Source organism: Helianthus annuus, chromosome 11, assembly GCF_002127325.2.
Source record: "Helianthus annuus cultivar XRQ/B chromosome 11, HanXRQr2.0-SUNRISE, whole genome shotgun sequence".
NCBI classification, from domain to species: Eukaryota; Viridiplantae; Streptophyta; class Magnoliopsida; order Asterales; family Asteraceae; genus Helianthus; species Helianthus annuus.
Genome location: NC_035443.2, coordinates 61264558 through 61281392, shown reverse-complemented (window position 1 = coordinate 61281392; position 16835 = coordinate 61264558). Strand labels below are relative to the sequence as shown.

At 37.8% G+C, this 16835-nt stretch overlaps 1 protein-coding gene and 1 long non-coding RNA gene across 2 annotated transcripts; one reads left to right on the top strand and one right to left on the bottom strand.

The window, feature by feature from the left end:
• Positions 1 to 12163: 12163 nt before the first annotated feature.
• LOC110920449 lies at positions 12164 to 13624 on the bottom strand. Its single transcript, XR_002581694.2, has 3 exons — positions 13538 to 13624; positions 12964 to 13020; positions 12164 to 12542 (listed from the first exon to the last, which is right to left on the bottom strand). It is a non-coding gene; the product is annotated as an uncharacterized LOC110920449 (long non-coding RNA).
• Positions 13625 to 15209: 1585 nt separating this feature from the next.
• On the top strand, positions 15210 to 16390 carry LOC110920448 (xyloglucan endotransglucosylase/hydrolase protein 15). Its single transcript, XM_022164670.2, has 3 exons — positions 15210 to 15495; positions 15596 to 15789; positions 15874 to 16390. Exons 1-3 carry the CDS (start codon positions 15223 to 15225, stop codon positions 16268 to 16270), a joined length of 864 nt encoding a protein of 287 aa, XP_022020362.1. The 5' UTR covers positions 15210 to 15222; the 3' UTR covers positions 16271 to 16390.
• The last annotated feature ends 445 nt before the right edge of the window (positions 16391 to 16835 follow it).

Here is a 16835-nt window from a genome sequence, read left to right as displayed (position 1 = left end):
GTCTAAACCATTGTCATATGTTTAAAAAGTCCCAAAACGTAGTCATGTATATGTAACAAATGTCATGTATGTTAAGTAGATATGTATTCACTTAAACCAAATGTAAAAATGTACAAAACAAAGTATTTTGAGTATATCAAAAAGTTATGTTTTGCAAAGTAAAAGCATGTTTTAAATGATACAAACATTTATGTGGTAAGTTAACGCATACATTCAAGCCTTGAGACAGACGGATAACCTTAAGTAAAGGTTATCAAAAGAAATGTTTTCGGATATAGTCATTCCTTTCATCCAAACCAACCCAGGATGTCAGGAACGGGATTTGTCAAGTCCTATGGTACCATTACTTACTACCGAGCAGCGTAGCTAATGTTAATGAATGTATATAAGTCCCGTTTATGCAAACCAAATGTCATACCAAATGTAAACATGTTATATGAAAACAATGTACTAAGTATGCTAAGTTAACATACAAAGCAGAAAAGTCATGTAAATCAATGTGCTAGTATGCTCAGTCAACATACATAGCAGAAAATGTAATGTAAAACAATGTACTAATATGCCAAGTAAACATATGTAGCAAAGCAACGTAACGTAAATCAATGTGCTAGCATGCTCAGTCAACATACATAGCAAGACAGTGTAATGAAATCATGTACTATAAGTGTACTAAGAACATAGCAAGCATATGATGTGAAAACAAGAAAGCACGAAAGTAACAAGTAGGCACATGTGTTTCACCCTAAAATGTTTGGAAAACAGTAAAACAGGGGACTATGTACTCACTTGAGATTGCTCAATAGACTTTAGATATCCACCAAGCAAGGCTAGAAGATCACGGATTCAAACGGCACCTAATATAGGTATCTACATTAATAAACGGACCTATCGGAGGGTCGGGTAGTACGAGGGTTTGCAAACCAAATAAGTGTGGGAACTTATGTAATATGGTTTAACAAAGCCTATATACTAAAACGAAACCTATCCTAAGTGCTTTTGACCCGTCACGACTCGTTTAGGTAGCTTATGCCACTTTAGCGCGTCGTTCGCGTAAAACGCGTTCGGAATGCCTAACTAGTCCTATGACAAGCAAGATATGCCTTAACATGCTTAATATTGTTGCTAAATCAGTTTAGATACCAAAAATTATGTTGCATAGGTTTAAAATGAATTTTAGCGTAAAAAGGGTATTTTGGTAATTTACCTAAGGCACATACATTACCTATCATACAATTATTTAAACGACGTGACCAATAGGTATAACCTCGGAAGGTTATTCCCTATACACTATGGTCACCCAATGTGTTTGGTCGAATCCTAAAGATCGACCAATTGGGTCGGGCTCGTAAGCATAAGCGATTGTTTAGATCGCTTACCCTTACGACCCTAGACAAGCACAAAACTAAAAGCGACGAGCTAAACATCCTAGAACATGTTTAGTAAAGTTAGAAAACAGGTTTGGTATTAAAACAAACGGTTTTAAAACCCTAGAGTAGTTTGGTTACAAAATACGCGAGAAAATACATTTTGGCCGAAACTACAACTCGTCACTGAGCCTAGATAACGTGGTAATCAGTAGGTATAGTCACTAGTGACTATAACCATCGTGATTACGCTCACGTTATGAAGTTCAAACGAACTTCGCGTTGACCATAAACTGGTCAATGCAGAAAGTCAAACGCAGTTTGAATTTGAAGCTAAAACGAACGATAAACGCGAAAGAATACTTACAGAAGGTCCCCGCAAGATTGAATTCCAAGGATTTCTCAGGTATGAAGTGTTATTCACTCCAACTTAGAGAAAATCACAGAATTTAAGTGAGGAAAATGGGCAAGGCATGGGGGGGTATTAATAGGTGTAGTAGAACCGTTAAGATCGTTCCTCGTTATCCGAGATTCAATCCTAGCCGTACACCTCATGACCATAGTTTTAGAAAACCAGGGGAGCCCCTAAACCAGCCCATAGACTCAACAAAACCATGTGCAAGGGTAGGTAACAGCTGGAAATGGCTGGAAAGCAATTCTGCTGATCTGGGCATGGCTTACGGACAGTAAGCAACCCCATACGGTCCGTAAGGACCCTGCAGACCAACAGATTTTGCATTTTGGTAATTTTGGTCCCTGTGCTCGTATAGTCGTGTTTTGGTACTTCTAACACCCATCAAACCCATTTCTAAGCTTTATAAGGATGTTAAAGCATAGGGAACATGAAATATGCTTAAAAATATGCCAGATGTCGGTTCGTTTGGCGGTACGATTGCGTTGTTCGGTTAGTTACGACGGAAGTCGTAACGGACGCAAAAACGGTCCAAATTGCGCGACGAATGGATTTTTCACAAGACAATCACTAAAACATAATATTTTAATGATTACATAAATTTTTGGATGTCCGGATGTATTCAGAACGTAAGATATGCGCGAAAATGCAAACTTATGCACTTTTTGACGCTTTTAGTCCCTGAATGAGCATAAAGTTTGTTTTAGCACACCGAACCCATCAAAGCCTATTTCTAAGCTATGTAAAGGATATTTAGGGTGTGTTTAACTTATGGACATGCCTCCGGAATGTTCATTATAGTTCAGATTGGCATACTTTCGCAGTTTGTCAATTTTAGTCCCTGTAAGCGAATAAACTTGATTTTGCCATACCAAAGCCTTCAAAACTTATTTCTAAGTTATGTAAAGGTTATTTAAGGTATGTTAAGCATAAATTGATGTTCCGGAGTATTTGTTGGGTTAAACTGATTGCGTTTACGCACTAGTTTGCGTATAACTCTCCAGAAAGCGATATAGAGTTTGAAATCGAATAAAAGTCAAAACATGAAAAACATCAAACATCAACAAACAAACACTAGGATCAAATAACTTTATTTCATTGATAACTGAATTGTTTACAATGATTACAAGCACAGATGTCACAGTCTCCACTACTTGCGGAAATTTCGTCCCGAAATTTGTTTAGAGGAAACTTGTGGGAAAAGATGTGGATATTTCACCTTCATTTGATCTTCACGTTCCCAAGTAAACTCAGGTCCACGTTTAGATTCCCAGCGAACTTTAACCAACGGAATGCGCTTGCGTTTAAGCCATTTGACTTCACGATCCATAATTTCCACAGGTTTCTCAACAAAATGAAGTGTTTTATCAACACGGATTTCGTCAAGCGGTATGTGGAGGTTCTCATCAGCTAGACACTTTTTGAGATTGGATACGTGGAAAGTTGGATGAACATTTCCAAGTTCGGGAGGTAATGCAAGTCTGTAGGCTACCTTACCGATTCTTTCGACGATCTTGAATGGTCCAACGTATCTAGGTGCAAGTTTTCATGTCTTTCCAAATCTGATCACACCTTTCCAAGGTGAGACCTTAAGTAATACACGATCACCGACCTGGAATTCCAAGGGCTTGCGTCGTCGGTCCGTGTAACTCTTTTGACGGCTTCGAGCTGTCTGTAAGTTATCACAAACTTTCTTAATCTTGTCAGTCGTCTTTAGAATGAGGTCAGGTCCAGTAAGCTGAGCCTCACCTATTTCATTCCAGCAGACTGGTGAACGACATTTTCGACCATAGAGAGCCTCGAAAGGAGCCATGTTGATGCTGGAGTGATAACTGTTGTTGTAGGAGAATTCAATCAGTGGAAGATGTGAATCCCAACTACCACCAAAATCGATCACACAAGCTCTAAGCATATCCTCCAAAGTCTGGATTATTCTTTCAGTTTGGCCATCTGTTTGTGGATGATAAGCGGTGCTCAGATTGAGTTGGGTCCCCATAGCAGCTTGCATGGTTCTCCAAAATCGAGAAGAGAAGCGAGCATCTCTATCAGAAATAATGTTCAAAGGAACACCATGTCGAGATACAATTTCATCCACGTAGATTTTGGTCAGTCTTTCAGCAGAAAAATCCTCACGGATTGGCAAGAAATGCGCTGACTTAGTAAGACGATCAACAACTACCCAAATGGCATCATGACCTTTCTTAGTGCGCGGAAGTTTGGTAATGAGATCCATAGCAATGCTTTCCCATTTCCAAACTGGAATCTCTGGTTGCTCCAGAAGACCATAAGGATGCTGGTGTTCAGCCTTAACCTTGAGACAAGTAAGGCATTTTGAAACGTACAAGGCAATGTCTTTCTTTATACCAGGCCACCAATACTGAGTACGAAGATCCTTATACATTTTATTTGAGCCAGGATGAATAGAATAATGAGACTTATGGGCCTCATCCATAAGCAAAGTGCGAAGATCATCTTGGCTTGGGACCCACAAACGGTCCATGAAATAATACGATCCATCTTCCTTCAGCACAAGATCAGGCTTAATGTGATAGGTTAATTCCTTACCTATCAAGTCTTGTGAAACACAAGCATGTTGAGCCTGAGTAATGCGTGCTTGGATATCAGATCGAGCTTGAATAGTAGATTGAACACGAACACAATGAAGCACAGTACGTTCCTTACGACTTAATGCGTCAGCCACAACATTTGCTTTACCAGGATGGTAGCGAATTTCGCAATCATAGTCGTTTAGGAGTTCGACCCAACGTCTTTGCCTCATGTTGAGTTCTTTCTGATTGAAGATGTGCTGAAGACTTTTGTGGTCAGTGAAAACCACGCATTTTGTACCGTACAAATAATGTCTCCAGATTTTGAGAGCGAAGACAACTGCACCTAACTCAAGATCATGAGTGGTGTAGTTTCTCTCATGTACCTTCAACTGCCTTGATGCATAGGCTATGACTTTGTTCCTTTGCATCAGAACACAGCCAAGACCCAATTTCGATGCATCACAGTAAACAACAAAATCATCATTGCCCTTAGGCAAAGTCAGAATAGGTGCATTACAAAGCTTCTGCTTCAAGGTCTGAAATGCTTCCTCTTGCTTAAAACCCCATTCAAAGGGTTCGTTCTTCTGAGTTAGAGCAGTTAGAGGAACTGCAATCTTTGAGAAGTTCTCGATGAAGCGGCGGTAATAACCCGCAAGACCAAGAAAAGAACGAACCTCAGTAGGAGTAGTAGGCGTATCCCAATCCTTAATCGCACTGATCTTGGAGGGATCTACATGAATACCTTGTTCGTTGACATTATGTCCCAAAAATTGAACTTCCTTAAGCCAAAATTCACACTTGGAGAACTTGGCAAAAAGTTGCTCTTTCTTTAGGAGTTCCAGAGTAAGACGAAGATGGTGCTCATGATCAGCTCGCGTCTTAGAATAAATCAAGATATCCTCGATAAAAACGATGATGAACTTATCTAAATAAGGCTTGCAGACCCTATTCATCAAGTCCATGAAAACAGCAGGAGCATTGGTCAAACCGAAAGGCATGACTGTGAACTCATAATGCCCATAACGAGTGCGAAATGCTGTCTTGGGAATATCCTCTTCATGCACACGAAGTTGATGATACCCAGAACGAAGATCAATCTTCGAAAAGCAAGTAGCACCCTGTAACTGGTCAAAGAGATCATCAATGCGAGGTAGGGGATATCGATTCTTGATGGTAAGCTTATTCAGCTCACGATAATCGATGCACATTCTGAAGGATCCATCCTTCTTCTTGACAAAAAGAATGGGAGCACCCCAAGGTGAAAAGCTAGGACGGATAAAGCCTTTGTCAGAAAGCTCTTGAAGCTGCTTAGACAACTCTTGCATCTCAGACGGTGCAAGACGATATGGAGCCCTGGCAATAGGATTTGCACCAGGTACAAGATCAATACGGAACTCGACTTGGCGTGCTGGAGGTAGACCAGGTAACTCTTCAGGAAACAGCTCCGGATAATCCCGAACAACAGGAATATCTTGCATAGTCTTACCTTTGCCTCTATCTGCTGTAACATGTGCCAAGAAGGCCACATAGTTCTTTCGCAGATACTTCCGAGCTTGAAAACAAGACATAAGCTTGAGGCTACTAGCAGGTTTCTCACCACGAACCTGTAGTATCTCACCTGACGAAAGCGGCACACGAACGATCTTCTCAAAACACACTACCTCGGCGCGATTCTTGGCTAACCAATCCATGCCCACAATAATGTCGAAGCTTCCAAGTTGCATAGGCGTGAGGTCAATAGGAAAAAGATGGTCGTTTAGGTTCAACTGGCAGTTGCGAAGAACAGAATCAAGAACAACGGGTTTACCACTCGCAACTTCAACTGTCAGAGGCTTACCTAGTTTCGTTCTAGACACGCGAAGCAAGGGCTCAAAAGATAACGACACAAAACTCTTATCGGCCCCTGAATCAAAAAGAACAGACGCAGGTTGAATATTAACAAAGAATGTACCGTTCACCACTTCGTTGTCTGCTTGCGCCTCAACAGCATTCATGTTAAAAGCTCGTCCACGAGCCTGAGCTTGAACTGGGTTTGCATTTATCAACCTTGGACACTGATTACGGTAGTGGGTCAGATCTCCACAGTTGTAACAAGAACCTGGTGGGAAGTGAGGTCGTGCTGCTTGACCTTGTTGCTGAGCAAGAGGCTGAGCAACTTGGTGAGCCGGGTTCTGAGCTGCCCGATTCAAATTAGCAGGAATGCCGTAGGTGGCAGCAAGATGACCAGGTCTTCCGCAGTTAGTGCATTGACGACACTGAAGATGTGGCTGGTGATGGCTGTTACACCTGTTGCACAAAGGTGCGTTGCCAAGATAAGGCATCTTGGCAGGTTGTTGTGCAGGCTGATTCGTCTGTGCAGTAACGACAAAATTTTGGGAAGCCTTCCGCTTCCTAGACCCCTTCGAAGAACCCGCATCACTCTCCTTCTTGTTTTTACCTTTCTTGCTATCCTTCTTGTCAGACTCATGCTTCTTACCCTTCTTGTCACCCTTTCTATGCAACTTACCCTTTCGAATCTGTGACTCAGTCAACGTCGCAGATAGTTCGATTGCCTGACGAACAGTGGTAGGTTTACTACCAGTAACTATGTCTTGCACTGAGTCAGGTAGACCATCGATGTGACTTTCGATAGCCTTAACAAGTGGGGTAACCATCGTTGGGCATAACAAACTCAACTCTTCGTACCTATCAGTATATGCCCGGTGCTCGCCACTAAACTACTTTAGATCGTCAAACTCCCTTTCCAGCACTCGTAGTTCATGACGAGGACAAAACTCACTCATCATGAGAGTCCTCAACTCAGCCCCTGTTTGTGCTAAAGCAACTTCAGCACCACGATCTCTCATAACCCTGTTCCACCATGTCAACGCCCCCTTTTGAAAAACACTAGAAGCAAACTCGACTTTGCGATTATCAGGACACTGAACATGACGAAAAGTATTCTCAATGCTCTCAAACCATTGAAGGAGCCCAGTTGCCCCCTCAGTACCACTGAACTTGAGTGGTTTAGCCGAATTGAAGCTCTTGAAGTTACAAGGAGCGTTCTGATTGATGTTGGCTTGGTTCAACTGAGCAATAAGATTCGGGAACGCCGCAGCCATATGCTGTGCGATGATTTCTGCCAGTTCGGCATTAGGTATCTGATTGTCGCGTCGAGGAGGCATGCTAAAAAGAGGAAAACATGAGAGGAAACGAGTGAGATGATTAGATGAAAAGAACGAGACGAAACAAAATCAACAAAGCAAGGATGGTGGTCATTCGTCCGTATCACAAAGCAAACAAATGACACACAGTGACTAATCAAAGTAAATGGGTCCATAAACAATGCTTAGCGAAGACATGCTCGCCTATAAGTGAACACTCACCCCAGGAGTTCCCAGGTAAGAGTGACTGGTCCGATTATGTGGATTTGTACGAACACTCTAGCCTTAGACAGAAAACCCAGGGTACAGGCATTCTCCCTTCCAGTTTCACGTGTTCACACTATTTAGAACCCAAAACTTTGACGAGATTTTGAAAACTTGGAAGGCACAAGGCCAAAAGAGTCATTTAAAAACAAATGATAAAATCCCAAAATTCATTTGAAAAAATCAAAAGGGTTCAAAACCATATAATAAATCATTTGAAAACAGAGGATTGTTTTTCAAAAATCGTTTTAGAAAACTGGGTTCTTGTTTTGGTGATCACCTAAGGATAGGTGAAGTGCATGTTTTAAAATCTAAACATAAGACAACTTGTGTTGGGGTCCTAGAAAGGTTATAGTCTAGGTCAAAGCATTACTAATAACCTAATTCCCTATAACCATTGGCTCTGATACCAACTCTTCTGTCACACCCCGACCACGTAAAACATCAAATCGTGGCGGAAACGTCGGGGAGTGTTGTAACAGAATTATTGTTCCACAACCATGGTAATTAAAATAATATTTTATTCATCACCCAAGGGTGGAATACATTGTTCAAAACAAGAACCTATATGCTACATTGTCTTAAAACTACTGAAATAAAGAGTACATAACGTAATTAAACTAAGTCTAGCTCTGTTTTATGTCACTAAGGCCCGAGTCCACCCTAGCGTGTCACGATCGTCCTATGCATTAGCTCCTGAAACACATGTGAAAATAGGTACGTCAGCATAAAAATGCCTGTGAGATACATAGGTTTTGTGGAAATAGGATTCATGACTTAAGTTTAAGAAAAGATGTTTAATAAAAGTTAGTCATGAACCTTGTAAAATATTTTGTTTTGTAAATCATTTGAAAAGCGATAATATCAGATGATATGTATAAATAAAGAACAAAGTATGGTTAAATGAATAACCAAGTGAGAATAAGTTGTATAAAAATAAACTGTTTTGTAAAACAAAGTCTTGTGAATAATATGTTATTTGTGTAAAATGTACAAGTCCAAATTGAATGATTTAAATAACGCTATGACATGTAATACAATACAAGCACTTATATATAGGAAGTACCAGCGGCGTATCCACCATGCTTGTATCATACTACACACATATCGTTACTTAAGTCATTAAACAAACCACCAATGTACAAAGTCCATGTTTAAACCAACCATCAAATGTTCTTGTCTAAACCATTGTCATATGTTTAAAAAGTCCCAAAACGTAGTCATGTATATGTAACAAATGTCATGTATGTTAAGTAGATATGTATTCACTTAAACCAAATGTAAAAATGTACAAAACAAAGTATTTTGAGTATATCAAAAAGTTATGTTTTGCAAAGTAAAAGCATGTTTTAAATGATACAAATATTTATGTGGTAAGTTAACGCATACATTCAAGCCTTGAGACAGACGGATAACCTTAAGTAAAGGTTATCAAAAGAAATGTTTTCGGATTCAGTCATTCCTTTCATCCAAACCAACCCAGGATGTCAGGAACGAGATTTGTCAAGTCCTATGGTACCATTACTTACTACCGAGCGGCGTAGCTAATGTTAATGAATGTATATAAGTCCCGTTTATGCAAACCAAATGTCATACCAAATGTAAACATGTTATATGAAAACAATGTACTAAGTATGCTAAGTTAACATACAAAGCAGAAAAGTCATGTAAATCAATGTGCTAGTATGCTCAGTCAACATACATAGCAGAAAATGTAATGTAAAACAATGTGCTAATATGCCAAGTAAACATATGTAGCAAAGCAACGTAACGTAAATCAATGTGCTAGCATGCTCAGTCAACATACATAGCAAAACAATGTAATGAAATCATGTACTATAAGTGTACTAAGAACATAGCAAGCATATGATGTGAAAACAAGAAAGCACGAAAGTAACAAGTAGGCACATGTGTTTCACCTTAAAATGTTTGGAAAACAGTAAAAGAGGGGACTATGTACTCACTTGAGATTGCTCAATAGACTTTAGATATCCACCAAGCAAGGCTAGAAGATCACGGATTCAAACGACACCTAATATAGGTATCTACATTAATAAACGGACCTATCGGAGGGTCGGGTAGTACGAGGGTTTGCAAACCAAATAAGTGTGGGAACTTATGTAATATGGTTTAACAAAGCCTATATACTAAAACAAAACCTATCCTAAGTGCTTTTGACCCGTCACGACTCGTTTAGGTAGCTTATGCCACTTTAACGCGTCGTTCGCGTAAAACGCGTTCGGAATGCCTAACTAGTCCTATGACAAGCAAGATATGCCTTAACATGCTTAATATTGTTGCTAAATCAGTTTAGATACCAAAAATTATGTTGCATAGGTTTAAAATGAATTTTAGCGTAAAAAGGGTATTTTGGTAATTTACCCAAGGCACATACATTACCTATCATACAATTATTTAAACGACGTGACCAATAGATATAACCTCGGAAGGTTATTCCCTATACACTATGGTCACCCAATGTGTTTGGTCGAATCCTAAAGATCGACCAATTGGGTCGGGTTCGTAAGCATAAGCGATTGTTTAGATCGCTTACCCTTACGACCCTAGACAAGCACAAAACTAAAAGCGACGAGCTAAACATCCTAGAACATGTTTAGTAAAGTTAGAAAACAGGTTTGGTATTAAAACAAACGGTTTTAACACCCTAGAGTAGTTTGGTTACAAAATACGCGAGAAAATTCATTTTGGCCGAAACGACGACTCGTCACTGAGCCTAGATAACGTGGTAATCAGTAGGTATAGTCACTAGGGACTATAACCATCGTGATTACGCTCACGTTATGAAGTTCAAACGAACTTCGCGTTGACCATAAACTGGTCAATGCAGAAAGTCAAACGCAGTTTGACTTTGAAGCTAAAACGAACGATAAACGCGAAAGAATACTTACAGAAGGTCCTCGCAAGATTGAATTCCAAGTATTTCTCAGGTATGAAGTGTTATTCACTCCAACTTAGAGAAAATCTCAGAATTCAAGTGAGGAAAATGGGCAAGGCATGGGGGGGGATATTTATAGGTGTAGTAGAACCGTTAAGATCGTTCCTCGTTATCCGAGATTCAATCCTAGCCGTACACCTCATGACCATAGTTTTAAAAAACCAGGGGAGCCCCTAAACCAGCCCATAGACTCAACAAAACCATGTGCAAGGGTGGGTAAGAGCTGGAAATGGCTGGAAAGCAATTCTGCTGATCTGGGCATGGCTTACGGACTGTAAGCAACCCCATACGGTCCGTAAGGACCCTGCAGACCAACAGATTTTGCATTTTGGCAATTTTGGTCCCTGTGCTCGTATAGTCGTGTTTTGGTACTTCTAACACCCGTCAAACCCATTTCTAAGCTTTATAAGGATGTTAAAGCATAGGGAACATGAAATATGCTTAAAAATATGCCAGATGTCGGTTTGTTTGGCGGTACGATTGCGTTGTTCGGTTAGTTACGACGGAAGTCGTAACGGACGCAAAAACGGTCCAAATTGCGCGACGAATGGATTTTTCACAAGACAATCACTAAAACATAATATTTTAATGATTACATAAATTTTTGGATGTCCGGATGTATTCAGAACGTAAGATATGCGCGAAAATGCAAACTTATGCACTTTTTGACGCTTTTAATCCCTGAATAAGCATAAAGTTTGTTTTAGCACACTGAACCCATCAAAGCCTATTTCTAAGCTATGTAAAGGATATTTAGGGTGTGTTTAACTTATGGGCATGCCTCCGGAATGTTCATTATAGTTCAGATTGGCATACTTTCGCAGTTTGTCAATTTTAGTCCCTGTAAGCGAATAAACTTGATTTTGCCATACCAAAGCCTTCAAAACATATTTCTAAGTTATGTAAAGGTTATTTAAGGTATGTTAAGCATAAATTGATGTTCCAGAGTATTTGTTGGGTTAAACTGATTGCGTTTACGCACTAGTTTGCGTATAACTCTCCAGAAAGCGATATAGAGTTTGAAATCGAATAAAAGTCAAAACATGAAAAACATCAAACATCAACAAACAAAGATTGGGATCAAATAACTTTATTTCATTGATAACTGAATTGTTTACAATGATTACAAGCACAGATGTCACATGCTATACCCAAAATTTAACTTAAATATAGTAAAAATAATTAGTATCATTATCGTTATTTATTTATTTATTTATTTTTGAAAGTAAAGGTTATACGATAAAGTGTTAAAATATATAAAATACTTATAACAAAACTTAGTATTTAATTATTAACAAGTTGTTTATTTAATATAAGTAAAAATTTGTAATAAGAAATTTCGAGTATTACAATTCTACCCCTCTAAAAAAATAATTTCGTCCTCGAAAACAAGAATTTTAACATAAAGACGACTATTACATAATTTTATTAACATAGTCTTATATTTCATTTTTAAGGAGAAAACATAATTTAGCTAAACTTCAGATCAAACCATTAACCATTAACGATGGCTTAGAAAAATATATATATGGACTAACCTAATGCTTTGGCGGAAGATTAGGAGTACTAAATCAACTTCTACCCTTTACCGGACAGGTTTTGTTTAAAAAGAAATCGACAGGAAAGAGCCTGAGCTCTGATACCATAACTGTAACACCCCAACCCGGCTCGGGCTGACGTGTCACTTATACAGTACATCAGAGGTCAAAACTTCAATCCATAAATAGTAAAACTTTATATTATTTCAAATAAGTCAAAAATAATGATCAAAACATTTTAAAATCTTATGAAAACCCATGTGCGTCTTTATTCCCTCGAACCATCCATCCAAGTCTTCCAGACAATCCTTGCAACCTAACGTACATAAGAAGGCAAACGTACGCCTGAGTAAACGGGGTTTACTCAGTGGGACAACAACAACACAAGATATATTTTCTTAATAATATCTATCAAACAATATATATAACACATTCAGTTAGTCACCTTCAGTGCGTCACATTCAGTAGTTCAATGCGTAGTCAGTTCACATTCAGTGCGTCACATAATCACATTCAGTAGTTCACATTCAGTTTTTCAGCGCGTCACCATTCGGTGCGACACAATCAGTAGTTCAATGCATCATAATCAATATTTGCTAAAACAATATAACTATATATTTAAATATAATAGCAGAAAATCTTGAAGATCACCAAAGCATACAGTAACAAATCTAAATTTCCAACTACGAGGTAGTGGGAATCTAAATCCGTACACATATATGAGGAGGGGTCCGTACCTTAAGCGATGAACACAAAGCTAGGATATTAGATTGCGTCAAAACGATCACGGAATCCTACAATATAACATCGCTATTATCTTATTTTCAAATCATGATAATTCTGTTTGGTGCATTCGTTAGTTTGTTTACAAAGGTTTCAAAATTCATGTTTAACTATAATAAAAATATACTATGTTTACATATTATATAATAATTTAAATAAGTTCTAAAATATAATAATATGTATTGTAAAATCTTAACCGATAACTTCTAATTTTGGCAATATCAATCTTATTCACTTAATTCATAATTATTACTATATCATAAAAGAATTATATTATACATTTATTAATACTCAATAATAATATCATAGTAAAGTTGTCGGTGCCTTTTTTTTTCTTTATTATGATCAATCTAAATAATTTAGATCCTATTTATATGTATATATCTTAAAATGAATTTAATATTCAACTATAAGAAAATTTTAAATTAGCGATGTTTACTTACAATTCTTTGTATTTTTTTTATAACTTTCTTTTGCCTTATCATAAAATAATAAATGGATGAACCAAAACTAAATCATGCAAATTACCTTCATCATTTTCTTCAATAGAGACTCGGATGTTGATATTGTTTATTTGTTTTAGTAGGAAAGATAAAAGAAATATTGAAATGGAAAAATAGGTTTTTAGGGTATACAGAGTTAAAGCTAATATCTCTATTTTATACTTGATTTCCTTGGTGAACAAGGTATATTAGTTGACAGGTGGTAAGTTTTAATTCCATGACTCATTCTTTCTTTCATATATCACCTCCACGTTTCAAGGAATGATAAATTCATGTTTATCTCTAAAATAATAATTCTTAGTAAACTTACAAATTATAATTAAGACATTCAATTCTCATATACGTTTCACAATTTATTTTAAAAATATGATATTTGTAAGTAATTATTTATTTTATGCAACATATATAAGTCTCGATAGTTTTGCTATACCCAAAATTTAACTTAAATATAGTAAAAATAATTAGTATCATTATCGTTATTTATTTATTTTTGAAAGTAAAGGTTATACGATAAAGTGTTAAAATATATAAAATACTTATAACAAAACTTAGTATTTAATTATTAACAAGTTGTTTATTTAATATAAGTAAGAATTTGTAATAAAAAATTTCGAGTATTACAGTAGCGCTCCAGGTGAAAGGTATGTATTTAGCCTATAAGCATATATGTTTTACACATCATATCCATTTGTGTTGTGTCACTACTTGAACAAAGTTACATTCTATCAAATTTTTTGTACAAAATAAAAATAATGGCATATGAGCTACTAATATATACATCATCCAAGTTAAAGTTCTGCCTAACATTTCCTTTTTTTATTTCCCAGCCCTACTTCTGTGGGTAGCGCTCCAGGTGAAAGGTATATATTTTGCCTATAAGCATATAGATATTTGATTTGACTAGCTCATACCCGTTGCTTATGTTTACTTCCTTAAACCTGTTGTAGACAAGAAACTACTAAGGGGAACGCCGACTACATGGCCATGCATTAGCGGCAGAAGATTTCGTGAATTATTGAATAAAACCGGAAGCTTTATGAACTCCTTTAAGTTTTTTTCCTGTAATGTATGTTTTTAGACTTGGCATACATGTTTGTTCTTAAACTGATTACGCAACAAAGTTTCCTGTGCTATGCACGCCTTAAATTTTGTGTGGCCGGCTTATGGTACAAGCTCTTATCACGTTTTGTATGGCTTCTCTTACATTGTCTTTTGACTAATTATCTTTTATCCATACATAAACATTTTCCCCAAACGCACAACAAAATGAAGGACGCTAACTGTTGGTCATGCCGTGCATCGTACGGGCCTACCCTCTAGTAACCTCAGAAAAAATAAGTAAAACCTTCCATTTGGAACACTAACCATTAATGTTATGACTGAAAATATTTTCAATGGAATAGTGGAAGGAAGTTTCACATAAATATGTGTGTGTCGAGAAACACAAGCAATAATTGTTCTCCATGAGTTGGCACGCGTAAATGGGTGTCTTTTAATCATTTTTCGGTGGAGTCACCTCTTGTCTACCAACCAGGATGGTTCCTACGGCAAACTTGTGATCATGTAGCCACACCTATATATATATATATATATATATATATATATATATATATATAAACCATCACTGAAATTAAACATAAACCCATCACATCTCTTCCTCTCTCTATCTTTCACACACATACATACACACTAGTTCGGTTGAGAAGAATAATGGGACATTCAAGCCATAATACTTGTGCAGTTGCTCTAGCAATTTCATGTCTGATTGTAGCTGCATCGGCAGGAAGTTTTTATGACGAAATGGACATCACTTTTGGAGGCGAACGTGCTAAAATTTCCAATGGCGGTCAGGATCTCTCCCTTTCACTCGATCAGTACTCCGGGTCGGGTTTCCAGTCCAAGCACGAGTACCTCTTTGGAAGGTTCGACATGCAACTCAAACTAGTACCTGGAAACTCTGCTGGTACAGTCACCACCTTCTATGTAAGTAGTCCATGCCCTCATGATTTCAAAATTTGTATCTTGACATTATATCATAGTTACCAAGTCCCTAACAAAAAGCATGACTGACTTTGTACACCAGTTATCGTCACAAGGCGCAGGGCATGATGAGATAGACTTTGAGTTCTTGGGCAACACCACAGGAAGCCCTTACACAATCCACACCAACGTATACTCGCAAGGGAAAGGAGATAAGGAACAACAGTTTCACCTATGGTTCGACCCAACTGCCGCCTTCCACACCTACACTATTGTATGGAACGCACAAAGAATCATGTAAGTCCATCTCACATTCGATCTATGCACACAAGTTACCCGTACTACTGACATGTACTGATCTTCAACTACATTTTACTACAGTTTCTTGATTGATAACATACCAGTGAGGGTGTTTAACAACCATGAGGCTGCTGGAGTTCCCTTTCCCAAGAGCCAACCGATGAGAGTGTACGCCAGCCTGTGGAATGCAGATGACTGGGCAACCCAGGGTGGGCGTGTGAAAACTGACTGGAAAAACGCACCTTTCACCGCTTACTACAGGAAATTCAATGCCAATGCCGATAAAGTTGGTCCTAACTCAAGGTCGACAAGCTCTGTAAATGACAACCAGGCATGGAGAACTCAAGGAGTCGATGCAGCTGGCCGAAACAGGATTAGGTGGGTGCAGAACAAGCACATGATCTACAACTACTGCAATGACCGCAGACGCTTTACTAACGGTCTTCCTGCTGAATGCACACGCTCCAGATTCCTCTAAGCCTAGTTGGGATTTTGGTTTGAATGCAATTCATCATCACCTTCTAGTAAATATTTCCAGTCTTGAAAATTCTTTATTCTTTCATATTGTACTTGATGCAAATTACCATGATAATAAATAAATGAACAACAAAATTATTTATTCTTTCATATTGATGCAAACGATGATAATAAATAAATGAACAACCGTAACAACTACACTTATAGTTTACAAGTTCCACCTGTCTTATTTTTTCCCACATAAGAAGTTGGACATAATCTACCCTTGTTACCTGCTCCTAGTTTTGCTAAACCTAAACCCTTAAACTCTAGAAGACTAACACATAAAGAGATTGAAGATAAAAGAACCAAGGGTGAATGTTTTGGGTATAGTGAAAAAATATGTGCCAGGACATGTGTGGAAAAATAAGCAGTTGTTCTCCATTGAGTTAGTGGAGGTTAAAGAAGAAGATCAAGTTGATCTTACTGAGATTATGTTGCAAGACATTCAACAACCCAAGATATCCCTGAATGCACTTATGTATAGTTATTATATCAATAACCGAATTAACCAAATTAATTAAATA

Coding starts and splice junctions, on each gene's coding strand:
- LOC110920448 (XM_022164670.2), top strand. CDS start 15,223: ATGGGACATTCAAGCCATAATACTTGTGCAGTTGCTCTAGCAATTTCA. Junction 15,496..15,595: donor GTACAGTCACCACCTTCTAT/GTAAGTAGTCCA, acceptor TTTGTACACCAG/TTATCGTCACAAGGCGCAGG. Junction 15,790..15,873: donor TGGAACGCACAAAGAATCAT/GTAAGTCCATCT, acceptor ATTTTACTACAG/TTTCTTGATTGATAACATAC.